Source organism: Schistocerca cancellata, chromosome 12, assembly GCF_023864275.1.
Source record: "Schistocerca cancellata isolate TAMUIC-IGC-003103 chromosome 12, iqSchCanc2.1, whole genome shotgun sequence".
NCBI lineage: Eukaryota > Metazoa > Arthropoda > Insecta > Orthoptera > Acrididae > Schistocerca > Schistocerca cancellata.
In genome coordinates, this window is record NC_064637.1 from 64564761 (window position 1) to 64591634 (window position 26874).

The window sequence follows — 26874 nt, forward strand, 5'->3', positions numbered from 1 at the left end:
GTGACAACAAAACTACAACACTGTGCACTGAACTAAAGGGCAGTTCTGTTACAAATCAACAGTTTTCATACTTAGGTGTTCAGGAAACTTCAGAGTCAATTTTTTCATCTGTTTTGAGCAATGGATTCCCACTGCTACAGCAAATTTGTGTCCAGGCACTAAGCATCTGTATTACTGTAAGAAAGAAGGAAATGGAAGAAGGCCAGTTCTTTTTGGTCCCATTCTTAGTTATTCTTCTCTATAGTGAATAATTGTAGAGCACTTAATGTTAATGATAATGACTAGCATCACACTGTCTGTGCAATTCCTCCTCCCTTCATGTGAGTATACTGTAAAGGGTCTGAGACCTGAAGTCTTTGTTTAATAGAAATCTTCTGCACATATTGTAAGACAGATTGTGCCCGCAATGACTAGTCATGTGTTACTGGCTTATGCTTTTGTTCAAGCTTATTGTATTGTCTCACGTGCCGTTCAGCATAATTAATGTACTCAAATGTTCTCTGTTTTCTCTCCCTCTCCCGACATCCACCCTGTTTCGCCAACTTGCCGGTGACGTGGCTCGCTCTGGGATCTGTCCCTCTCTGCCCCCTCCCACCACCAATTGATCCATCTGGGCCCTCTTCCCACTTCTTCTGGCACTGAAGTCTGTCGGCTGGGTGCTAAAGCTCAGTTCAAGATATCCCTGGGTCCGGGCAAGGCCCCTTTTCAGATCGTCTCGAGAAAGTGACGATGCAATGCCAAAGTCCCTTCCCTTTTCAGCAACAGTGAGTAACAGCATCACTTACATTGATAAGTGGTGGTTCATTAATGTTAAGCATTTAGTGTTTTTATTTGTTTTTGTCCCTGTCTGTTTGTACTTTTTGTTCCCAGCATCGTGACGAGTTGGACCCAAGCAACTCGGGGAACAGGAATGTGTTTGTTTAGTCTTTGTTTGTGTCCTTTTCTCTCTCTTTCCTGTCACTTTTGCAAAGTGGTTCGGAAAAAATGCGAGCCAATAAGGTTTTGTGCATATGTCGGTCGCTACTGTAAAGACTAGTCATGTGGACTGCATGAAAAATCGCTATAGTTTTTTTATGGTTTCGTGGTTTCTGAGTGGCTTTATATATGGAAAGATTGCTTGTCAATGAGGAGGGATCCAAGAACATTTTCCCTTCTCTGTATTAAGAGCATGTACAGTGTTTACAATGAGAACCACTTTCAAAAGCAAATCTTCTACACCATCCCCTTCTACTGTTATCCTGTAGAAGCTGATGTAGGTGCAGATGTAATGAAAACTGTGGGGAGAAAGAATTGAAACCTACGGATATGTAGTGTAAGGGAAGCAGTTCGTGTTAGTATATTGTTTTTATAAACACAGAAAGCAAGTCACCAACATTGTGTATTGTTTGTACCTACAGTACGGAAAGACCTAACACTGCGCCTGCAATTCAGGTTCTTTAACAACATCCGCAGGAAAAGTCTGATCAAGTAAAGGTTTCAAAAGGTACTACACAAGGGAGGTGAGGCATTTTAGCAATGCCAGTTCACTCCCTGGAATATTATTTTCTTTGGCTGCAACTTTGCAATCTACTGAGTATGGCTTCTGTTTTAACACGACTAGCTGTATGCTTGTGTGCCCGTAAAATGGGGTGCTTTATAAATTGCGTGGGTAATGGTCAGGTGAGCATGAGTGAATCGATCAGTAAGATTTGACACTGTACAGTCAAGCTTATTAACAGGCATGTAATGCCAATTGCCCAATAACCAATGTAACACATATTTGAAATACAAAATAATGTTTCTGCAGGTCACAGCCTTCAGTAAGCAAAAATATTTCACATCCACTGGTAACAGTAAATTTTCTGCAAACTGGTTATTTCTCCAGTCAGAGTAATTTTAAGTGGTTCAGATAATCAATTTTATCATTTGAGGTGTATTATAAAAAGACAACAATTAAAAAGAAAATAATATTCAATAATAAAAGAACACCAAAATAAAAAGGGAAAAGTCTGCTTGCAACAAAGCAGCTGACTGATACATATATACACAAAAGCTGACAAATTCACTAAGGTTTGGAACTTGGCCTTCCTCCCAGGTAAGAGGGACAGAAAATAAAGGTATGGAAGAAACTTGGCTTTTGGAGGAGTCCACAAGTGTGGTTCTCTGGTCTCGGGGCAGGAGATGCACAATAAGGTGGAATGAAAACTGGGCCAATAATAAAATATGTCTTATCAAATGTAAGAGCCACAACACAGCAAAACTGAGCTGGGAGAAATATTTCTTATATTATTTTAATTACGAATCGTATAGGAAATATCGGAGAGACTTGTCAATGGTAACTACTGTAACAGCAAATTGTTTTGCTGCAGATATGCATAGAGAGTTCTCGGTCTGGGATTTAGGAAGAAATTTAGGGCCTAAGTTTCGTCATATAAGGGTCCTGGTTATAGGCGTGGACTAATATAAAATCGAGACAGTACTACCAAGACAGTAAGTCCTCAAATGAAATCTGTCACTGTATGTAAGAATGAAATATACAACTGCAGGCTCTTAGGCATAACAAAACATCTTTATAGATTTTTAAAGTAATGAATACTTAAATTCTGTGTTACTATATAGTGCTCACAATAGCAAATAACTGCTCTGAATCAGCCAAGAAATATCTTTTAGCAGGAAAATAGTTCACCATCTTTCAACATTCTTGAACAAGCAGTATTACTCTGTCTTGTCACTCCATTACTGCCATTAAATATTCATTATGCTAGTGAACAGTATTATCTTATTTATGGTCATTGTTACTCATGTAATATACTTCTACATGGATTAAGAACTAACTATGTGAACTGATATCAGTAATTTTCAGTGAATGTTTCATGTGTTCACTGAAGTTCCCATTTAAGATGACATGTAACTACAGTAATGCTTATATATCTGTAGATGCCTGCAGAGTTTCTGTATAATGATTATTCTGTGACTCCCTGTGCATATAACTGCAGTTTTTTCAAGACCATCCAATTTGGTAAAATTATTTGCTGTGTAGCTAAGATGTATATCTGAGCACGAGTAAAGACATTTAAAGGTGTGAGGGACCATACAAACATTCATATTTACGTAGCTCAAGTTGTCTAAATTTGTTGTTCGTTTTGTTGGTGTCATTTAATTGTGATTTTTACGTCTCTCAATAATGGCATATCACGCCTTTCTCCATCTGAGTGACTTTTCTGCCCAGTCCTTCAAAAGACCAGTTTATAGAATGAAATTTTCACTCTACAGCGGTGTGTGTGCTGATATGAAACTTCCTGGCAGATTAAAACTGTGTGCCCGACCGAGACTCGAACTCGAGACCGTTGCCTATAGCGGGCGAGTGCTCTACCAACTGAGCTACCCAAGCACGACTCATGCCCCGTCCTCACAGCTGTAAAGTTTGGAAGGTAGGAGAAGAGGTACTGGCAGAAGTAAAGCTGTGAGGACGGGGCATGAGTCGTGCTTGGGTAGATCAGTTGGTAGAGAACTTGCCCGTGAAAGGCAAAGGTCCCGAGTTCGAGTCTCGGTCCGGCACACAGTTTTAATCTGCCAGGAAGTTTCAAAAGACCAGTTTCTTTCAATTCCTTCCTGTTTTCAGCCAATGGAAAATCTGCCAGGTTCTGAGTAATAGTGACTGATCAGCTTCTGCGTATATCAATGTACCATTATGCAGGTTAGGTAGACATTTATACTTCACAGAACTAGGACTGCCCAGTAACTCCAAATATACACATAAAACTGACTTAAGAAATCAGCAGTCTTCCTTATCTCTGCCAGTGATAATACCTGGACGAATACAACATTTATGTTGATTACTCTTACTGTAGGCTTTATTTGTGACACACTATTAATCACAAAGCCAGATTATTAACACTGTTTAACTGAGCTGGCTTGTTATGAAATAACACTTCTTTCAGTAAAGGTGGTTTCATTTAAATTTATGCTTACATTAACCATCAGTAGATTGTGTTATGACACAGTTAATAAAAGTGAAAATTTTGTGACAGAACACTCCAAACAAACCACTGCAAGGGGAGAATGGTGCTCACCTATTATGACAAAAATACCTCCAAAGCAATACAATATGCAAGCAATGTATTTCAGGCTGCTGGAATTTGAGTTCTTTCATCAGTAATAGGATACAAAATAAATACTCTCCCTTTTGGTGCTTATACCTTCGTATTCCCTAGAATTCTTTGTTTTTTGTTGAAGAGAGAACATGAAGATATGAGCAGTTACGTTATGTGACATGTGCAAACATTCAGTGGTCACGAAAATCCTTTTCCTTAATTTTTTATCGTTTCATTATTTCAATTTCAGTATTTGAAAGATCATTCACAGCATTTTTTTCCTTCCTTTTCATTTTTGTACCTGTTCCACAAAATATGCATTTTTACTAGTTTCACATAATTTCTGCCACCCTTCTCTGTTACTAGGAAAAAGAGGCAAAGATTTGACTTAGATTCAAACCAGTTAAAATATGAGTAGTGCAAATGAAACAGCTACCAAGTTTCAGTTCAAATAACATAGCTACTAGATCTCAGGAAATCTAGTCTGAATCTTTGTGGTCTGTAGCAATCTTCCAGGGTATTATTGTCAGTGGTTTAAAAAAAGAATAAAGAAAGAAAAGGACACTGCCACCACCAGTAAAGGGGAATAGTCTTGTAATTAATACTGATCTGTACAGCAGCTGCTGTAAATTTCTCAAAGGAAGTCATTTTACTGCATAGGCTGCTGTTTCATTTTGGGGAAAAAAAATTAATTATTTGGCAATTAGCTAACATGATAGAAATTTTAAGGTGCTCACCACAGCATGTACGTTTTCGCTTTAATAATTACGACAACATATTTTAATGTATTACATATGGCAGCACAGTGACAAGCTTTTATAAGGGTTACGCTTTTCCCATTTTATGTATGGACAGGTGTGCATGTAACTACTATGGTTGTGCTAAACTGTTATTACGGATGCCATCACATGTTGCTTCCTCACTGATGTATGAAATATATCACACTATAAACATAACAGTTTTTATTGTGTGTAGCTCGATAATATCTGAGGGGGGTGAAATTAGATAATTGCTAAATAAGGAAGTGAAATGTTTGTTTCAAAATAAAACATCATACTACACAGGACAGTGATTTCCTTCAAGTTGTTGAAATTAATTATAAAACAATAAATTATCATATTGTGTTCTTTACCAATGATCGTATCTGCCTCACTTAATTGTCATATACAACTGTGAGAGTAATTAGTGATTACATTTTTAGCTATTACTTTGCCCTGGTGGCAAATATTTAAGGAGTGGTACACCTGACAATATTTCCACTATTTTTAGTGCTTTGAATGGTGGTTGTTCATAGTAACTTTATTCATGGCACTTCTAAGTTTCTATTAGCAGCACAAATATCTTCAAGCAAAATGAGGAATGTTTCACCCATAAAAAAGTGGCCACTGATTGTTTACTACCTAGAGACTATTTCACAAAAGCTGTGTATGATATTGCTGCAAATGGCTTTACGCAAACAATTTGTAACTTACTGACCTTGTTCATCAATTTTTTCCCACTATTTTTAACATTTGCTTGTAAGGTGACAACATTGTTTTAAGGTTTTTACAGAATCAACCAATGTGAATTTTGAGTTTTGTCATTTATATCAGTAATTGATGACTAGGTCATGTAATTTTTGAAACAGATATACACATTTTTAAAGTTTTTATTTCTTTTAATCAGTTTTCCTCAGTTTCCTATCCTTTTGGCAATGAGTGCATCTTTTAGAAAGATTTTTGTAAAATAATGTTTTCATCCAAAAATCATGAAAGCTGCTCGCAGAACGTTACAGAATAACTTGTGATGGAGCTGTAACATGGAATTTATCATATTACTGTTTGCATTACTCTGAAGAACTGACTCACTCATTACAATGTCCCAATACTCTTATTCCAGTTCCTATGGACCAGCTTGGGTACATTTTCAGTCTAGTGAACATTGTCCCAATATTCCCGATGTTAGTGTCTGTTTTGTTTTGTCATGGTGATCATTTGTTTGGTATTTTTATTTTGGTTTTGCTATTTTTAATGAGATAATTGGTAGTACTTTTTTCATAGTTGCAGTCCCACCTCTTGGTTTCTGGTGGGAAGTATTGCCCCTCAAACAAAAAAAGCAAACATCAAGTCACAGTAAAAGAGGATAAGGGTTCCAATTTATATCTCTTCACTTGATGTGAAGTATATTACAGCATTAATGTAGGGGAATTGCCTCTGCTAATGCTATTAAATTTGTATTTTGCAAGTAATTTTGTGTGTTCGGTTGTGTAATTTTTGTGTGGTGTGTTTACTAACTTTAAATCTGTTGACGGCATGGAGCATGAAGCAGGCCAAACAGGCGGGAAAATGGCTTTTACCCATCAATTATGACCAACATACACATAATGAGAAAAAAAATGGCTGGGTGTAAAGACCGTGCGTGTTCTCTCTCTCTCTTTCTCTTTCTTCCTGAAACTTAGGTAAATTATTCGTTTCACTGAATGACAGTAATAATTTATCGCAGTAGGCCAAAAGAATTGACTTAAAATTATATGGAGTGAAGTAAATGGAATTGGAAGTAAAGAGAGCAGGAAATTTATGAACAGGTTGAGGAAATTGCAGGAGAGAAGTGAAAATAAAGCTGAAACTGGTGTTGATTGTTAGATATTTTGCCATATTTATATCTGTGATACTTTTAATAGACATATCAAAACTTTAACATAATTCCAATCTCTTGGAGGCATGTGATGACGTCATTGTAAGCAGTTTTTTAAAGTACTACACTTATTTGTCCTTGAAATGATGATGATGAAAAATTTTCGAATATATTTTTTGGACCTTCATGTTTTGTTTCCTGGCCTTCCATCAAATTATGAAAAACTTCATTTATTCTCACCGTCTCATCTGAAATATTTTTCCCCCCCTCTGGATATGATAGTTACCTGAAGGAATCCAAACAGCTTTTCTTGAGTTTCTGACTTTTTACCATTTTTAATTTTCAGTATGGAAAGATTTTTTCATGAAATTTCCAATGGATTGACACAAAGCCTGTCTCCATCCTTGCCGTTTACCTGTCCCTGCTACTGTATCCCAAAGCAGTTTGGTTGGAGTTACATACCACACGCTTTTCCCTGTAACTAGCACCCAAGAAGCCGTTTCCCACCAACCTGTTTGCCTGCTCTGTGTGTTGAATGTTTCATAATGAAACACAACTGCTAGTGGTGAGACCATTTTGCATGCCTGTACTAATCTTTTTTTGCCATAGGTGTTACCAAAAACTGTTGTCAGGGGTCAAATCATCTGGAGCATTTTTCTCTAATAATGGATTGATAACTAGTTATTTTTATTTTAAAATTTTTAAAAATTACAATTTTCATTAACGTTAAATCTTAAAGAGTCTTTTAGCCTGAATATTGAAAATTTTTCTCTCTCAGTTTGATCATGCTATCTGTATGTTATCCTCTGGGAAGGCTGTGAAGAAGATATTTATTGCTTCTTGTTCAGACACACTCCCATCCCAGATTTGAATAGTGGTTGTTGGTAGCACCATTTTGAGTAGCATATTTTTAAACTCAGATTTTGTTGTTCCTTGTTTTTGTTTTTGGAGTTTAATTCTGAAGGTGTGTTCCTCTGTTTTACAGTACGCCTGTCTCGTGTGGGAGCGACAAACTCGTAGTGTGCGATGATGTCTCTAATAGGTAGTAATACTATACCTTACTCTAATAGAAGTTGGATGATCTTTCCCAAAACACTGGTGTCCACATAAGATTTAATATATGTGCACAAGTTTACATTGTGCGTACGCTAGAGAGTTGTTTGACTGTTGCACATGTTTTAATCTGTTCACATGACTCACTTTTCTTCAATTCTGCGCACTCTTTACGAACTGATAGAGGTCAAGCTTTTGTGTGAATTCCAAAGATCAGAAGCCATAAAAAGTAAGATTATTATGTACAACTAACATTACTTCTGTGAGACTTCCAGAAATTTTTATTTGGGAAAGACATCCATAAACAACTAATTTTTTAGAGAGATTATTAGCCCATAATACTGAAACTTCTGTTACATATACTATCTAAAAAATTAGTTATTTAATTAGAAAAAAAAGTGTGAAGTTACATTGATACAAGCTGTTAGCACTGTGCTAATCTTGTATAACTAGAGCAATAATTTCAATATTCCTTAAATCATCAACCTGATTGGAACACAGATGAACGATTATTGACACACTGAGTGACATTTCTTATGGTTTTTCTGAAATCATCATAAATTGAGGATAGAAATAATAGTTAAATGGTTGAAGTGTATATTCAGTAGTAGAACAAAAACACAGGTGAGATATCAAAATGGTTTCTGCTTTATCATCCCGAGTTAATTACCCTGTAACAGAATTTTCACTATTCTCAGAATTTCCATGCATTACACGTATCACATGAACGTCCCAGCCTGACCCCACTGCACTGGGGAAAGGTAGGTTTCTCACTTGTATTACTGATTTCAAAACCAGAGTAGCAAGATGTGAAATTATTAACACAGAATGTTGTGGTTTTTGTGTGTGTAACTTTAAGCAATCGGGTAAAAATCATTACTGTGAAAGGGGATATTATTGTTTATCTATTTTCCGCTTCTTACACATCATGAAGTGGCTTATACAAATAGACTGGTAAAGTTATGTCTTAATCATTAATTTTGTTTTGAAGTTGCATTGGCTTTAGCATGAAACCATCAACACTACAAAAGCCATGAGGTACTTTAAAGAAAGATGCTAATAAAATGGTTGATTACAGCATAAACCACTGGGGCTCAAAATATTAAAGCTTTTCCACATTATAGTGGTAACTGAAATCTTCATAGAGTAAAATGAAAAACAGTTTCAGCTTACACCTACTAAACATGTACCATATTTACCTGAGTGAAAGATGACCCTACCCCCCCCCCCTTTTTTTTTTTTTTTTTTTTTTTTTTTTTTTTTTTTTTTTTTTTTGAGAGGCTCTTTGATAAAAATTTATTTTTAACATTTTCAGACTAATCAAAATTACAAACATGTTTTATTGACATAAAATATGTGTCAAATAGTTAATATTATACCTCTTTTAAACAGCTATTTTTTGATTGTCTACATTTTAATACAACATAGAGGAAGAAAATAAACAAAAAGAAATGGTTTACATTAATTTTAGAACCATTTTCTTTTCTACCTTTTCAGCTTACTAACATTGTAGTCCATGGGATCACTATTTCTCTCTCTCTCTCTCTCTCTCTCTCTCTCTCTCTTCGCGCCCTTTCCTCCTCCTGAATACGTGTTTACACTGTCTCTCGCTTTCAAACACATTACCTGACTGCTGCTCCGTCATTGGCCATATTGAACCAGTTGACACACACTCCTTTCATTCCCATCATACGTCGCGATGAGCGATGACAACATTGCAGCAAGAAACAAATAAGTACACCACTGGCCCCTCTCTAGACTTTTACCATCTCCTGCATAAATCAATACTATTATTGAGTATGTATCATCCAATTTTAAAGTCAGTTCCATTCTGAACACAAATGGATTCAAACTAACTGCAGCTTAAACACAGTAGATGTCCATAAAAAGCCAAAAGGTTCCTGCGGTCGGTAACTTCTCACTTACCACTTCCCTCTCTGCAATCAGCTCTCACTATTCTCCTTCCAACTCTTCTGCAGTGCTGAACTTGAGCAACTGTGAAAAACTGACTGCAATATCTTATAGTGTGCAGGTCACATGTAACAACATCAACTAATACATAAATAAAAGATCATAATTACGATTCAGTCCCATTCTCAAACTTCCACTTGTCCCACGATCTGGTGACATCTGTTGGTACTATCTCCACAATGGGTGTTGCTGCTGTAATTTATTCTCATGATAGCAATCACCATCAGTTTAATATGATTTATTTCATTTGTTAGACATTTCATTCTGGATTAATTTTCAGTCTTGTTTTAACTGCATGTCACCATTGTGTTCTAACTGATTAAGGTAACATTTTTACCCAGTAATCGTAATACGTGAACAGCAACTGAATTTCTCATTTGCAACCTGCTCAGTGAATCATTACAATCTCTCGTAACCAAAGAAAATGTGAGTCTTAGTTATGAATCAGCTAATGTTTCTTGAAATAAAACATTTCTGTTTCTGAATGTTACCTTTATTTAAAAATAATGTTTGTGTGCAGTATCCATACAAGTATGAAAACATTTATTGCTAACCTGTTCAGGAACACAACTGTCAAATTTTAATCAGAACAATAGACTGTTGTTGTGGCTAGTTCACAGTTTCTTACCACTCTCTTGCACTAGCACCGCACAAGTCAATGTCATGTGACTGTTCAAAAAATGATGACACTGCATCAAACAGTTCAGCGTATCGGGAAATCTTGAGCCTGTTGGAACGCATTCCAAATTCTTCAAAATAAATTTACATCTGACCTCAACAGCAAAAGCTTAATCTCTAAATGTAAGATGACCCTTATAAATGTAAGACTATCACTGTAAACATGTTAACCTTGGCAACAGTAGTTTAATCTGTGCATATGAGACGACCCTGTATTTTTCATATGATGAATTTGGGGAAAAAACTTCTTATGATCGGGTAAACATGGTACTTGACAGACTGATTTTGTTACATTATAGAACCATATTTGATGTAAATACTACATTTAAGGTTGTAAAAGTAGGTCAAATACAACAGGACAGAATAATCTTCCATTGACAATCATCAAAAACAGTACAGTGGCCATAAAATATAGAACACTAATCTCCAATCCCAAAATTATGAAATGGAGGACATCTTACATTTGTGTGTATGAACTAAAAGTGACATTTATGTTTGTAGGGAAGCGTAAAAGTTGTTCAGAAAATGTATGAAGAATAAGATAATACACAGCGCTTCAGGAAGGACAGTTAATATTCGAGCTGATGTCTATACAATCTCGATTAAAAAGGACTGCGTAGAGAGAGTTTTTATTTTCAGTAGACGAAACTGCATGAAACTGATACGTGCGTTTATGATGGGCAGATCTGGAATTTTCAAGCAGTGCAAGAACCAACCTGCAACTTTTTCTTTCTTCATTGAATTGGATAACAAAAAATAACTGGTTTCTACTTTTACAATTACTGGTTTCAGATAGGGCCTACAGATATAAACAGGACACTATTGCAGTGTAAGAAGCCTCATATGACAATCAGTGCTTCTCTGTGTAATGATGGGTCTTATGTTGGAATACTGATCTGAAGATGGCTGTAGATCACAGCTAAAACCAGTAATTTCAAAAGTAAAAATAACGATTGTCATCTGCTGGTATAAAAGAAAAAGAGTATTTTCGCAATCACGTCATTCTCCAGAACTAAAGTTATATAATACTTCACACAATGTGCAATTACTGGTGCACACTTCCACATACCTACAGACAGATCCTTTAGTGCAGTTGACACTCTAATGTGGCTGTTTCCTCAGCAGACTTACAAGGATTGTGGACATATATCTACTGAAAAAGTGGCAAGGTGAAACAGCATTTGTACCAGCATATGTCTGACAAGCCTTGGAAAGGGATGGCTAATGAATTTTTTGGGAGTAATAATACTACTTTTTTGTTTCCATATTTCAGCTTCCTTGTATTCCAAATCTTGCCTCCTGAAACTTCTACTGCTAAAACTCCAATTCACTTGACAGGACACAATTTTGGGACTGACCAGTTGAGGACTACTCCAGTTCATAAAGTCATGTGCTGGTTGATAGAAATTGAGTGTTACGGCACTGTAGCTTTCAGAGGGAGCAATTCTCAAGGTGGCAGATTCAGTGACTTAATTTTCTTGACATAAGAAAGTTGTAAACAAAGTCAGTCTCATTACTTCACGTAGAAATGCTGTATGTAGAAATTGCCACCATATAATATTCTTTATAAGAGCAGAAATTTATTACCTCTTGGCACAGAATCATATTTAACTTATATTTTGTGTGCACAGAGTACACAACTTTTGATACTGTTCCAAGGAGCACTATAATAATTACATCAATATCTTTGTAAAATATGAATAAACGTGGCATATCTTCCATTTTTGGTTCAGTAAATGACAGTACATGGCTTGCAAGAAATGATGTGTTGCACATAATTTATGCGTGCCATATGCAGTGGTAGTAAACATGGAAGTAAGTAATACAAATAAAATGAGAAGCTGTGCTGTATAAAATGGATGTAAAATCATTGAGATCTAAGTGTGTCTACTAGAGTTGAACTGCTGTGAAGAATCAGGGGGGCTGGACCTAGTGAAAAACATTGACAAATTTGAGAGTTCAGCTGTGTGCACAATGGTCAGGGGATCACCTTATTTGCATCCTTAAAATTGTCATAAATGGTCAGGAAACTTCCCAACACAGTCAATCTGAGAAATAAATGAATTCGAATCGTTCGGATCTGCCAGTTTGTTGACCACAAGTACACTTGTCCTTCTGTCTCTCTTGTATATGTTCAAATGATTTTAACAAAACTGTTTAATCACACAAGCGTGTGCCTCACCCCCCCCCCCCCCCCACCAAAAAAAAAAAAAAAAAAAAAAAAAAGAAAAAAAAAAAAAATCCAAGGCTGTCAAAATCTTCATGTAATTTGTGTGTGTGTGTGTGTGTGTGTGTGTGTGTGTGTGTGTGTGTGTGTGTGTTTTGTGCATTGTACTGTCCAGTGTTGTATGTGTCTGCACATCACCACTGCATTCCCCCATTTTGAGTTTCGCTTTTTTGTGTGGTGATTGTCATTTGTGTTTCCTAATGATTTTGTGAAACAGTCTGCAGTATGTTGCTAAATTCCAATAACTTTTTATATATTTAAGAATGAAAATCTTAAATATGTTTGCATTACTAAACAAACAGCATAAAAATCTTTTGTAAATAATTAAACATATACATGTTTTGTTAATTACTTTAAACACCATATTCCAAATTATAGGTGGTTTTTCTTTTAGCAATAATGTGCAGAAAACTTGTATTTTTAAATTATATATATATATTTATATGCGATTTAATTTTGTTGTTTATTCTAGGGGCCAGTGTGCACAGAAATCTCAGCTTTTCTGTCTTTTAAACAAATGTAATTAAGACTACCAGTGATCTTTTGAAAGCTAGCAAACTTCATTCTTAAATGCTAATAGAACTGTAACATTCTAGCCTGAAACAGTAACAACATGATTAAACATTTGGTATTGTTATAAGTATTGTTTGTAAACTGATTTAAATACTTCACACAGCTCTGGCCATAATAATACCTATCAATCATCATCAGTTTGAGCGATGAGGCTGATGCACTTGCAGAACATTAAAAGTAAATCTTTTTGACTTAAAAAGAAAAGAACACTATTTTGTTAATTCCTGTAAAGAAAGATATTTCATTTATAATTAATTAATTAATTATCACAGATACTTATTATTGTACCTGAAATATACTCTGACATTTACATTGCAACATTTTTAAAAATTCGTAACTGTGTGTTTAATGACTATTATTCCTTAAGTGTTAGTGATAAAAATATTTAAAACTATAATGATATCATTCGTATTTAACAAATGGAACATTGTGTTCAACTGAATTTCAAATGTGGCATGTTTTAGGCATTAAGAATTTCAGCTCCTGTACTTTATATTTTGTGTGTGTGTGTGTGTGTGTGTGTGTGTGTGTGTGTGTACGAGGGGGGGGGGAGGGAGAGGGAGGGAGGGGGAGAGAGAGAGAGAGAGAGAGAGAGAGAGAGAGAGAGAGAGAGAGAGAGAGAGAATTCTTTCATGTATTTTGTGTAGTTCTGAACCCATGAGACTTGTTGCAGCATAAGATCTTAGTGGTACAAGGATTTCACAGAGAGTGTTTTCAAAATGCAGGTATATACTGTGCAAAAGTGTCTCCTGTGATAACAATTTTTTATGTTGTCTTAACTTGTCACTGAGAGCAGAGTACTGCATATTCTACACCAAAAAGGATGTGTGCTTAACCCCCCCCCCCTCTCTCTCTCTCTCTCTCTCTCTCTCTCTCCAGTATATATCATGTAGACCAACTTGGGCATAAAAGCAAGATAGCAAGAAAATATGGGTATGATCTGGTATTGTTGCTGAAGGTTTTCACCCTGGAATTGATTGTTTTGTGATGGTTGTAATATTACTGGAAAAATTTAAATTGATGGCAACATGTTCTTTTGAAACTGCTTGTTATCAGTCTGTAGTTTAAATCTAGGACTAGAATGATTCAGCGAGAAGTTATGTCCACTTTGTTGTAGGTGGCAATTTCACTCAGATAATATAGTAATGTGTGTTCTATTACACAGCTCTTAGTCACTAAAATGCACAAATTTTGAGCAGAAGATCTGGATATTTGGGAAACAAAGTAAAAAGAAAGAAAAAATTAGAAAAAATCACTTCCTTGGGTATATTAATAGGTAGAAGTCATTTAATCACTGATCCTGTTCAAAAAAAGGAAGGGGGAGGGGTGCAGTGTGATTTTCTCTCTACCGTATGCTTTTAGCTGTAAATAAAATGTTCATTGAACAAATTAGTGTTCAGTTTTTCTTGTAGAGCTAACAGTAAAACAGTTCGAAAAGAAAATTGGGTAGTTTTTGATAATTTGATGTGCATCATTTAGTCAGTCACTTCCTTGTGCCTGGCCTACAGGGAAAATAATTAGACTATAACTGCTCTCAGTATTTTGTCTTTAACAAAAGACTACATATTTTCTGTAACACAGCACACAAAGGCTACAATAAAAAGTAATTGAGGTCAGAACTCGTATAAAAGGGTAGAGAGCAGACCATGAGGGCTGAAAATGAATGGTTCATACTTGTTTCCAAGAAACTATGGAATAGATGGCCAAATTACAAACAATCTAGTGACAAGACACCAAAGTACACTAGAAGAAGAGCACATAAAATATTCTGTTTACTTAAATCTTTCATTGTGAACATTCTAAATTCTTCATTTTGGACATTCATCAGTCAGTATCTGCACACTTTTTTACGTGATTGCACCTCCCCTCTCTACTGAGTTTACCCCTATTTTTTATTTTTTTATTTGATTCCACTGTGATTGATGTAATTTGCTATTGTGGGATATTAAATTTAAATATGACACCTTGTGTCTTATATGGTTTGTTTCTCATACTGTGTGTGCATGATCTAATCTCATGTAACAAGAAAAACTTGTATCTCCTAATGTGATTTTACATTGTACAGTCACACACATAATCTTTCCTTTATTTTCCTCATACTCATTGTGCTACTATTCCCCTTTTTTCTTCATTAGGGCACTGTTGTCCATTTGCAAATTTGTTGAATGAAAATTTACTGACACCACAGCATTAATTAGTCAACACAACCACAAAAAGGAAGCCTCTTAAGCAAAGCAATGCACTCAGCATTTTAAAATGTTAGTACAGGTCAGGAAAGTATCCACACTTGAAAGATGAAACACCACGAAGATCGAGTTGCTCTTTGTCACGGGATCTACTGTACATGCTACTGCAGTAGATTTGCAGAAACTTTCCAGTGTCATAATGTAATACTGGCCTGTGTCCGCCTCCATAGTGCAAAGGTACTGTTATCACCTGCCACACAAGGGGGCCCGGGTTCAATTCCCGGCAGGGAACTGGGTGTTGTGTGTCCTTCATCATCATTGACTCACAAGTTGCCAAAGTGGCGTCAACTAAAAAGAGACTTTCAATACGGCGGGTGAACCTCGAAGGAGGTATCCTGGCCAATAAATGCCATACTATCATTTCATACTGGCCCATTAAAAGGTATATTCCGTTTCATAATTTGTTTTATGTACACATTTACATTCATTTCCTCTAAATGGTCTTTTGTTTCTGTGCTTTGTCCAAAAAATTATAATTCTATGCCACAGAAGGTTTCAGGACTGAAATTTGTCATTATTAACAAGGATATGTGAAGCTGTTAGTATTTTCAAACTAGAAAAAGGATGGTTTTAAGACGTGTTACACACACATGGATCACTTGATGATTAGAGATTTTTAAGGATTACATAGTCACTATTGCATTACTCAGTAGTATCAATACTGTTGTGAGTGTGCTGTGTTCAGTTCAGCGTCTATTTATTACCATTGTTTGGTTTTCATTTCATTTCACATCAGTGAATGGACGCCATGTAAAAGTCAAAATTTTTACGAAATGAAGTATTCATCTATTCAGGAGCTGATGGTTTATGTGAGTAGCAGTAACTGTAAAATACTTCTAGATCATTTAATATAAGGAATCAGGATCTTGCACAAAGTACTGTTTCTTTCCCTGACTGAGGTAAATCACGTATGACAATTGGAGAGTGCAAACTGTTCAGTGATCTGATCCTGTGCTGAGTCAGTTTAACTGATTTTGAAATTTTTGTGTGTAAGGGGGCAGGACACATTCTATAGCCTTGCTTCTTTTATTATTATTATTATTATTATTATTGTAATTATTATTTTTATCAGATAATTTATCAATTTGCCATGTGTTCAGATGAAGGTTTCAATATTAGTAATATTTGTGGTGTTGGAAAAAATGGAATGTAGGGATTAGACAGTGTGAAATAAATGGTTATTATAAACCATTCATTCATTTTCAAAGTTCTATATTTTCCAAAGTATTGCCTGTACAAATATGATTGATGCATGAATATAGCTGTAAACTCACAAAGTTCTCATTGTGTCGACCAGTTGATGTTGTTAGTGCAGTGTCTTGTAATGCAAAAAAAAAGTGTTTTTGTATACTGGAATATGTAACACCATCTATTTATCTGGAAAGGTTAATCACCACAATGTTGGAGCATGGGGCACTGAAAATCCCCACAAAATTGTGGCGTATGAAAAAGATTTGCTCATGGTTAATGTTTTCTGTGCAGTGCCACAAACGAGTCTGTTTGGGCTATTTTTATTTTATGGGAGAACTGTGACAGGTACCTCTTACCTTGACATGTTGCAGTTGTGGTTGTTTTCACAACAGACTGCTGATTTTCAGAATTCATTTTGCAACAATAAGGGGCACCCCCTCATTGGAGCATCTGTGTTTGTCCCTACTTAAACAGTGAAATTCTGCATCACTGAATTGGGCATAGTGGTTAAGATTGTGTGGCCCTGTTCACTTGGGCTCATCCCACTTTTCCCTGTGCCCTTTAACCCTACAATATCCCTACCCACAAATTCACACAGAAAGACTGAATATGAAGAGTATACCTAATAAAGTAATCTGAGAAAGAAGTAATTAGAAGGATCTGAAATGTTGTGGTGTGCCAATGGGTGGAGAAGTTACAAAATAAAATGCTTAAAAGAACAGCTGAGGGAAAAAGTTCAAATAGGATCTTTACCAGATAAAGGGACATGTTAGACATTTGCAGCAGCTTCCAGAAGTAGTTGATTTGGCACTGGAAAGAGCCATAGAGGGTGAAAAAATGGTAGGAGTACACAGACTAGCATATACAAAACAGGTTAGACGATGCTGGGACTATTAATTACGTAGAGATGAAAAGACTAGCACAAGATAGAAAAATCTCACTTGGACAGTTAATTTTATTGTACAAGTGAGATTGCATTACATATTAAGTGCACAGGGGAAGTAAGTACACTCCCAGGAGACATTATACTAGTGCCTTATAAAACCACCTCTAGTCTTTAAAATGCCCTGTGTTATGTGAGGACATTCATCCACAAAATTACTGTGGTATCCTGACCCAGCTGAAGCAACTTGTTGATGATTATATCCCGTAGAGTTACCCAGTAGCTGGGATTTTGGTTGCTACATTTCACCCTTTGTTCCAAATAGTCCCACACATTTTCTCCTTGAATGAAATCGGGTGGTTTAGCTTGGCAGTTGAGGTGCAACAGTGATAGTCCCCGACTGAGTGTTCATCAAACCTGGAATGTATGTGTGCAGCTTTATGAACAGGGCTGCTGTCTTGATTGATTTGAGTGTCCACAGCACACTCATCATAAGGGTGTAGAAGAAAGAGCACACTGAGAATGTTGTCATTGAGTAGTTTGGCACTTGTCGCCTAGGGTCTTTTTACGTGGTACACCATTCCTTATTGCAAAAGGCCATGTCGGGATCCACAAATCGAGCAACATCATTCATAGATTAGTCCAAACATGAAAGTTCCTTTCTGCCATGCATTCATGTCAACCCATCTTACTGTGTTAATTTCATACAAATGGCTGGCACATACACACCAAGTAGTTACAGTTCTATAGCACTCCAAAGCAACCAGTTTGCTCTGTTAAGCTTACAGTCTGACCACTCTGTTTCTCCATGACACTATGGCAGATATCACCAGGATAAAAAAAGATGGAGAATTGTGTCAAACTAGTCACAGTCCAAAAAATAAAGTAAACTGTGATCACTTCCAAAGGCTAGTGGCTGTCTGTGCCGGCTGCTCATGTGAAGGTTTTGAATTAAATGAACAGAATTGTGTAGGCTATTTATAGTGAAGGCTTGGGACTTCAGACAAGAAGCTGCTTGAATGAATGTCCAACAGTTTCGATACCCAAGTCATGAAAGTGATGTCAAATAGAGCAACAATCACTTGGATGGAAGCTGTATATCTTTTAGTGAAATACCCCATTCCAGATCTGAAACTTTTGAAAAGTATTAAATTGTTATTATTAAATATATTACTGAATAAGAAAAAAATGATCATGTGTTATATTTGTTTTGATGTGCTACAAAGTGATGAATCTGTGGGAATTAAAAAGTTAATAGAATTTCTGAATTTACTGTATGTGGATTTTGTTAACAGGGAAAAGATAGTACTTTTTGTAGAGATTCTGTTTGTTGTTGTTAAAACACATTTTAATAGTTGCTTTCTTTCTGTTCTTCTCTTTTCTCCATTCGCGGTTACTTAATGGCCGCAAATAACAGGTCGCCTCCGTCGGATAGGCAGAGCTTCGCGCAACTACACCATTGGATTCGTCACACACCACAAGAAGTCCATCCACGAGTGATTTGGCTACCTCCAACAGAAGTTCTGTGTGTAGTGTGTCACTGTATGCTTCTCCATAGGTGTTGTTGTGGACGATAGAAACTGTGCTCTGTTTTTGTCCTCTACTCGCTATCTGTGAAAGTTTTGTAGCTGGAAATGGGAGGTAAAAAGTGAAAAGTGCAGAGGAGCACCAAGTTTGTAAATGTCCTGTCAATGAATTACAGATATGTTGAGCTATTTGTTTCTCCCCCCCCCCCCCCCCCCCCTCCCCCCTTGCTTTTTGAAACAGAACACTCGATATTTCCTTCTTGTGTATTTTAGGATATACTCCCTCTTTCTTCTTCAAAACCCTTCATAGAACCATTCAGTGCTAAACAGTGAATGTTATGTGCACAATTTATCAGGCTTCAGATAGTTGTAGAATGTATAAAATTTCACACTTGCTGATATATGGCAACAGCAACTGTTCAGCTGCTTGGGGTGGCCTTGAGCCCTGTAAAATTTTTCAAGTTTCTGAATACAATGCGTACGGAAAAAGAATGAAAAGAATTTCTTTGTTATTGTTTGAGAAACTGGCATTTTCTCCTGTTCATAAACATGTTTTAAGCAGTCACTAATGGTTGTGAAGAGAATTAGCTTTGAAGCTGGGACAATGATATTTTCTGACACGCACGTCATACTCGAATTACAAGAAACCGATAGCTTTATCATTTTTCCGTTGTGTAATATATGTTAGGCTTTTATAGCAATAGATTGGAAAACTTTGTAGATTATATCAGCACTGATGTTTCCCATTTTAATAAAATGATAGAAAATTTTCACATCAAACAGCTGTGCCTCACATAGAAATGTCTTGCTATGCACAATTTAAACAAAATAATGTGAAGAATTTTTTACTTGCACCGCACATTTTTTTTATGTGAAAATAGTTCTTCGCATTGTATGTCCATCGAGACCCACTGTCACAGAGGTAGTTATTTCTTTGGCATTTCTAGATGCAGTGCTTATTGCAAAGTCGTAATTGCATGAAATAGCTGTTTGTAAAGAAACTGCTTTTATGTGACTTCTTGTAAATTATCTATTGTAAGTATTTTGTAAAGTTTTTCCCATATATTAGATCAAATTAAAGGTCTTAAAAAACTGTTTTGGGCTTCTCTTTCACCCTTTATTGCTGAGACATAGTGTTTTTATGACAGTAACTTTGTATTTGAGAGCAGCAGCATTTTAGACACAAACCTGCTACAGATTGCTGATGTTGAAATAGATTCTTAAATGGGCTAGGGACAATTCTTCTCCATCTTTTTCCAATGACCCATAACTGCGACAAGGACTCGTATTTCTCTGGACTGTATCGGGTGTCAACCTGTAAGAGCTGGCACTGCGGATTATAACATGAATGCAGCTGCAGAGATGGAAAAACTACCTGTAAATCATAAAGTGACTGGTGAGTATATGAGATTATATGCAAAATGTTCAGTTGAAGTGGACATAGGGAATAGACCATCGTATAAAAGTTTACTTCACTAAATGTTTCTCAAGTGATCTGTTAGGTTGAATTGTTGGCTTCACACATTTTTTGGCAATCTGCAGACAACTGCTGGTGAATGCCGCACTAATGTGCAGCAGAATGTCCCTTTTATATCTGTATTACTCTCACTATAGTGGTACAGCTTGTAAATTAAAACATATAATACTGTAGCATATATACGCTACCCTTACTTCAACATATAAATTACCCTTACTACACCAGTGCCATTCCACAGCTCTGATCCAGCTGAGGGTACACTGAACAGCCAAACCATTACAGCCACTGCCCACCAAGATATTTAATGCCACCTGGTGGTGTTTAGGGCACACGATGTGGAAAGGAATATTTTAGGGCACACAGTGTGGAAAGGAATATTTAAGTGAAGCAGAGATGATTGGGGAACCATTCGAGCGACAATAAGGGCCACAAATAGGGAAGTCCACTGACGTAAGTGACAATGACAAATGACAGATTGTTATGGCACAGTGTCTGGAACCCAGCATCTTGGTAAGAGCAGTGCTGGTCAGCTGTTTACATGCTACTGTCACAAGCATCTATGGAAAGTGGTTGAAGAACAGAAACTGTGAGTAGGTGACTAGATGGAAGTCCACATCTCTTCCAGAATGTGGAGGTCAGAGGCTTGCTCATCCTGTAAAGCAGGACTGGTAGCAATTTATGCCAGCTGATGGATGCAAAAGTGCACATTGTTGGATTTAGGACTCCACAGCAGATGAGCCCCACATCTCCATGTTGACCCAACGACACTGTCAGTTACGACTGCAATGGACATGGGAGTGTGGAGCTGTGTAAATCAATAGGAATGTGACACTTGGTCGGATGAATCACATTTGTTACACCAGGTTGAAAATTCCACCATCCAGGCAAACAGTTTCTTGAAATGTTTACCATGTCAAGGACACAGGCTAGAGGGAGTGGAGTATTATGCTATGGAGGACTCACTCCTAGGCTTCCATGGAGCCTGTGGTAGTAATCAAAGGCACCACAATAGCTGCGGACTTTGTTAACATTATTGTGGATCACCTGCATCCCTTCATGCTGAAATGTCTTCCTGACATCAGGGGCACCTACCAGCAGGATAAATGTTTGTCACAATGCCAGGATCGTGGTAGACTGGTTATTTGTAAAGCAGAGCATGATAGTGAACTACTGTTGTCCTGGCCACCAGATTTGTCTGATCTGAATGCAGTGGAACACATGTGGGATGCTAATGAGCAAAACTCTGGCCTGTAACTTATGGGAATTGTGTGATCTGCATGTAGTCATAACGCCACATAACTCCAAAAACTATCAAGAACATGTTAAATCTGTACTGTGCAGCTGTATTGTGTTCCAAAAGAGGACTAGGATGCAATTAAGCAGGTAGTAATGAAGTTTTGGCTCATCTGTGTATTTCATTTTACTGTGTTGCTATTTCGTGGAACGTAAATGACCCATTAGGTGTTGTGTGAGGCTGCAGCAGGTTGTTATTGTAGTGTACAATATTAACAACCAGTTTCATTCACAAAAATGTTTTTAAATGTAAAATTGTTTCAGTATGCCAGCTGAAGTGTGTGTGTGTCATCCAACAAAACATTGGAAAACGTTTTGTGTGTGTGTGTGTGTGTGTGTGTGTGTGTGTGTGTGTGTCCATCCAACAAAACATTGGAAAAGTATAAATATTTCAGTGTATGTGCTGCATAATTAATGGGAGGTTTGGAAACAGCAAGTGAGGAACAAATTTAAAGTTTTATGAAATAATGGTTGTGTCAGTATTTCTGTATGGCTATTGCTGTTGACACTACCAAAATACAGGATAGAGGAAAAGATATCTGAACATGAATAAATGTCCTTCATTGTGTGTGGTGTGCATTGTTTGATATGGTGGCTAAACAACTGACATTGGAAGGGTTCTAATGCAAAAAAGATTAGGAAGAATAAAAATACTGGCAATCAGTTACAGGTTGTATTAGAAGACAGCGTTACCCAAGTACAGAGATAAAGAATCTGAGGAAGATGGCTGGAATCTTGAAAATGCAGAAACTTGACATAGTGATGATAGTATGGAAGTAGAACTTGCATGTGTGTCTCATTCAGTAATTAGGAGGGAGAGAGAGAGAGAGAGAGAGTGAGGATTCATAATATTTGAAGTAAACAACCATGAGATTGCGTGGAGTATGGAACCAAGTGACTTGCAGTGTAATCTACAAATCAAGAATATTTGCATATTCATCCAGCTAGCAAAACACCAATCAATTTTTAGCCTACTGATTGCAGATGACATTCCTATTTTTAATGCTGAAACGAAGTACAATTCAGCGAATATATTTTTGAGTGAAAATATGAAAGATGGGTTTAAGATTTGTTTCTGGAAGCACGTACGTATGCAACAAATGCTTGTCAGTTTGAGAATTTTGTAACAAGCGTGTAAGCTAAAATCCCTCTGTTTAGAGGACTACTGGTACAAAAATTTACCATATGAAATTGAGGAATAGTTATGATTATGAGCAGAGGCAGACATATGATCATCTTAGACTCATACAGTGAGACCCCTTATTTTACATTTTCGTGTGGTATAAATTTAAAAAAATTCATAATTGAAGAAAATTTTAAAATACAAGCAAACACACATGTGATTGCCATATACGATTAAAAATCTCAATCCTCTCCAATACTTTGTATAAAATCTGTCTAAGTGAAAGTAAGTAAATGTGCAATACAATGTTCATGCAATAATTTGTGCTAATGACTTACATCAGTTTGTAAAAAAATCACAAACATGTAACAGCAAGTAAAAACTCATCAAAAAATGAAATTGGTATCTGGGTACAAGGTGTTTTCCAACATGCTACAACTACAGATTATACAATCAAAGCCCATGTTTTTGAGAAAACATTCTGTATGCTCATCCAGAAAAAAAGCGAAAATTGATGAACATGTTGAATTAAACAAAACAAAACAAAAAAAAAAAATCACAGCAGCTAAGTGGTTATACCATAAGCGTAAATGCAGACATCTGCTCAGTGACAAAATTTGTCACCACTGCTGTCACTGTTTAATGCTTTTCTTACAAGCTGCATTTCATATGCTCACCACTGTTAAAGTGTTATTTTAGGCTTGATGAGAGAAACAGAGATGTGAAAAAATGAGTTCACTTTCCCAGTTCACAGTACAAGCTCATCAGAAGTAGGCTCAGTGAATTTCTGTACATTGTCTAAAATGTAAATCTGAAAGAAAGCTCAGGTACTAGAGCTCCGCTTCATGCCATAGTTGTTGCAACTGTAGTACATCAGATTTGAATGTGAAAGTCTTTAAAATGTGCTGTCACAAAACACTTGCTCTACTTCCATGTGTTGTAGCACATCATCTGCATGAAAAGTATATTTTCAGCACTTCACAAAATGCTTTCACCTCTACCTGCACTCCTGTCATTGAAGGACCACTGCCCCCTCTCCACACCAGCAGGTGAGCTCTTTCTACATATGTTAGTATGGAGTGATGTCCACTGGCTATTGGGTGATTTGCCAAGCCAATAGGAGTTCACTAGGTGGAAATGGGCAACATTTCCTCAATTATGACCAAGCATATTCTTAGAGACTCAGTGCTTGAATTTAAAACTGTAACGATTGATATTGTTGCTAAATACAGTACATTGGAATTACATGCAAAAATATGAGACTGAGTTATATGTGGCACAAGAAAAAGCGGTGGCTGGAACCCTTCGTCACATATTGGCTTGGTCCAGAAAACTTTGGGTCGAATGTCTTGGTTTTCCATTAATCCTGCACCCTAGCAGTAGTTGTTTCATAATTGTCTGGTTGAAACTAAATGTTGCAATTTGTGTTTTCAACACTGATCATGCATCGTGTCAGCATCTCCTCTCTCACATATCTCCTCTCTGCAACGGCCTAAAATATTCCCTTAGCTCCGCCACCACCCTTAGTACGAACCATCTGTCTTTTGTGCCATTTGCAACATCCAATGTTAAAAGGAAGAAAACTAGACAAAGTCGAGTAAGAACTTAGAATCAAGGTAATTTTCAAAGGGGCTACAAAGTTATGGCGTACAATCATGAAGAACTTAAAAATCAGAGTTCCACTGAATTTTGCTAAAAACCTCAGCTGGGGCACATATAACTAGGTGATACTGAACTATTTCAACAACAGAATGTGTCAAGTGTATTAGATAGGGAGACTTGGGGGGGGGGGGGGGGGGGATTGGCATATATAAATATATACTGTTCAAAAAGCATAAATATGGCATCAGGAAACATTTTGTCCTGTTGAAAAGGAAATTTTTTCATTTGTTGGAAGAGAAGCTGCGTGTTGTCCATCATACATTCGTTAATATGGTAATGGGAAGTCCTTGGTGGAATATAATTTAAGAAACACAGGTAACATCTAACTGAACAGACGAGTTGCTGAGTCATCACAAAGGTTTCTTACATTTTGGGATACATTGTTAAGATTGCCAAAAACACATTAGCAAAGAATCAAAAATCAGTGGCAGTTCTCAAATTTATGTATGATTGGAACTGATTTTATTATGAAGGACCATCTCATGGCATAGAAGAAACTACTTGTTCATAAAATTGATCTGCTACTTTTCAACTCTCATATTTGGGGCATAATTTGGTACTATATGAACACAAAATAAAAATAATAAAAGGGTTACTTCTGACAATGGAGATTCCAAGGAATATAAGAAAGATATCTCACAAAAAACGTGCAGGAGTGGGTATCAACTGAGAGGAAAAGCAAACATTTCATATCATAATAGTAATTCTTTCTTTTTATAGAAAAAGAATTGTTCCTTTTTTACATATAATACATTCCGAGTCAAAAAATACAATGTGTGATGAAAGAATTATGCAAATGGGATGGAAATCTGTAGATGTAATTTACATGTACAGACAAGCAAATGATTATATTTCAGAAAAAAATGTGTGATTTATTCAAGAGAAAAAGCTTCACAAATTGTGGAAGTCAGTAAAGTGTTGGTCCACTTCTGGCTCTTAAGCAAGCAGTTATTTGGTTTGACACTGACTGATATGAGTTGCTGGGTGTCTTCCTGAGTGATATTGTGCCAAATTCTGTCCAATTGGCATGTTAGATTATCAAAATCCCAAACTGGTTGGAGAGCTCCAAACATTCTTAGTTGGAGAGAGATTGAGTGACCTTGCTAGCCAAGGTAGGAATTGGCAAGCCTGAAGAGAAGCAGTAGAAACTTTAGTTGTGTGCAGGTGGCCATTATGTTGCTGAAATGTAAGCTAGGATGGCTTGCCGTGAACAGGGCGTAGACTGTTGTCGACGTGCTGTAAGGGTGCCATGGATGACAACCAAAGGGGTCCTGCTTGAAATGAAATGATGTCCCAGACCATTACTCCTGTTTGTCAGGCCACGTGGTGGGCGACAGTCAGGTTGGTATCCCATCGCTCTCTGAGTGTGTCTCCAGACACACCTTCGCCGGCCATCGGGGCTCTATTCAAAGCAGGATTCATTGCTGAAGACAGTTCTACTCCAGTCAATGATATTCCAGGCCGAATGTGCCCAACACTGCTGTAACTGGGCTTGTTGGTGTCAGAGGTGAATGGTAGTCAGCACAAGGGATGCCATAAGCTCAGCCCCCTTTCTGTGGTCCGCCTGCTAATGGTTCTTGTGCTCACTGAATCACCAGTTGCCCATCAGATCAAGGATAATGATGAGTGGCTCTCTGCCAACTGCCCAGTCCCCACATTCTGTCATCTCTCTAGGTCAACCGCTTCCTTCTTGATCGTGCATTCACCAAGTTCACCCATTCTTGCCATCATCGTGGAATACTGGCATCGCTCCTTTTCAAATGTTTAACCATTCGCCACTTACTCCTACCAGCTTTTTTGAGCTCAACTACACATCCCCTCTAAAATGCTTGACATTTGCAAATACTCTTCACGCACATGTCTATGAGGTATGATTACTGTCCAGCTGAGTATACAGAATGAAAGTCTGACATCGACACGTTACCTGTTTACCATCCTAGCCAGCTGCGTGATGAAATTGCATCTACTGCCAAAGTTTACACATTCATCCATTGGCTGCCAAAATTCACAGTTTTGCGTTTTTTTTTCATCAATATCTGTATGAATATAAATTTGCGGGCAATTTGCATAACCCTCTCATGGTGCATCCTTTTTTGTATTAGAGTTTATTGTAATCTTTTACCTATAAATATTTGATGACATTTCAGTTTTATTCTCCATCAAAGATGAGCATTTGTCTCTTGTTTGAATTGCATTTTGTTTGCAATGGCAATAAATCAGAGGTGCAGGCGCCATTTATGTGCATTTCTGAGTCTACTGCGCAGGAATTATATTATTGGTCAATA

At 36.9% G+C, this 26874-nt stretch overlaps 1 protein-coding gene across 6 annotated transcripts in view; it reads left to right on the forward strand.

Moving 5' to 3' along the window:
• Nucleotides 1-20129, forward strand: part of LOC126109781 (tropomodulin) — a 418101-nt gene extending 397972 nt beyond the window's left edge. For 2 of the 6 annotated variants that reach the window (XM_049914838.1, XM_049914841.1), the window contains exon 9: nucleotides 18926-20129. In XM_049914838.1, the coding sequence (XP_049770795.1) occupies nucleotides 18926-19008 (83 nt within the window). In that variant the 3' untranslated portion in view covers nucleotides 19009-20129. Of the gene's footprint in view, nucleotides 1-644; nucleotides 765-1397; nucleotides 1484-7671; nucleotides 7729-18925 lie in introns of all 6 variants that reach the window. The other 4 variants (XR_007523727.1, XR_007523728.1, XM_049914839.1 and 1 more) reach the window with 4 other exon arrangements.
• The last annotated feature ends 6745 nt before the right edge of the window (nucleotides 20130-26874 follow it).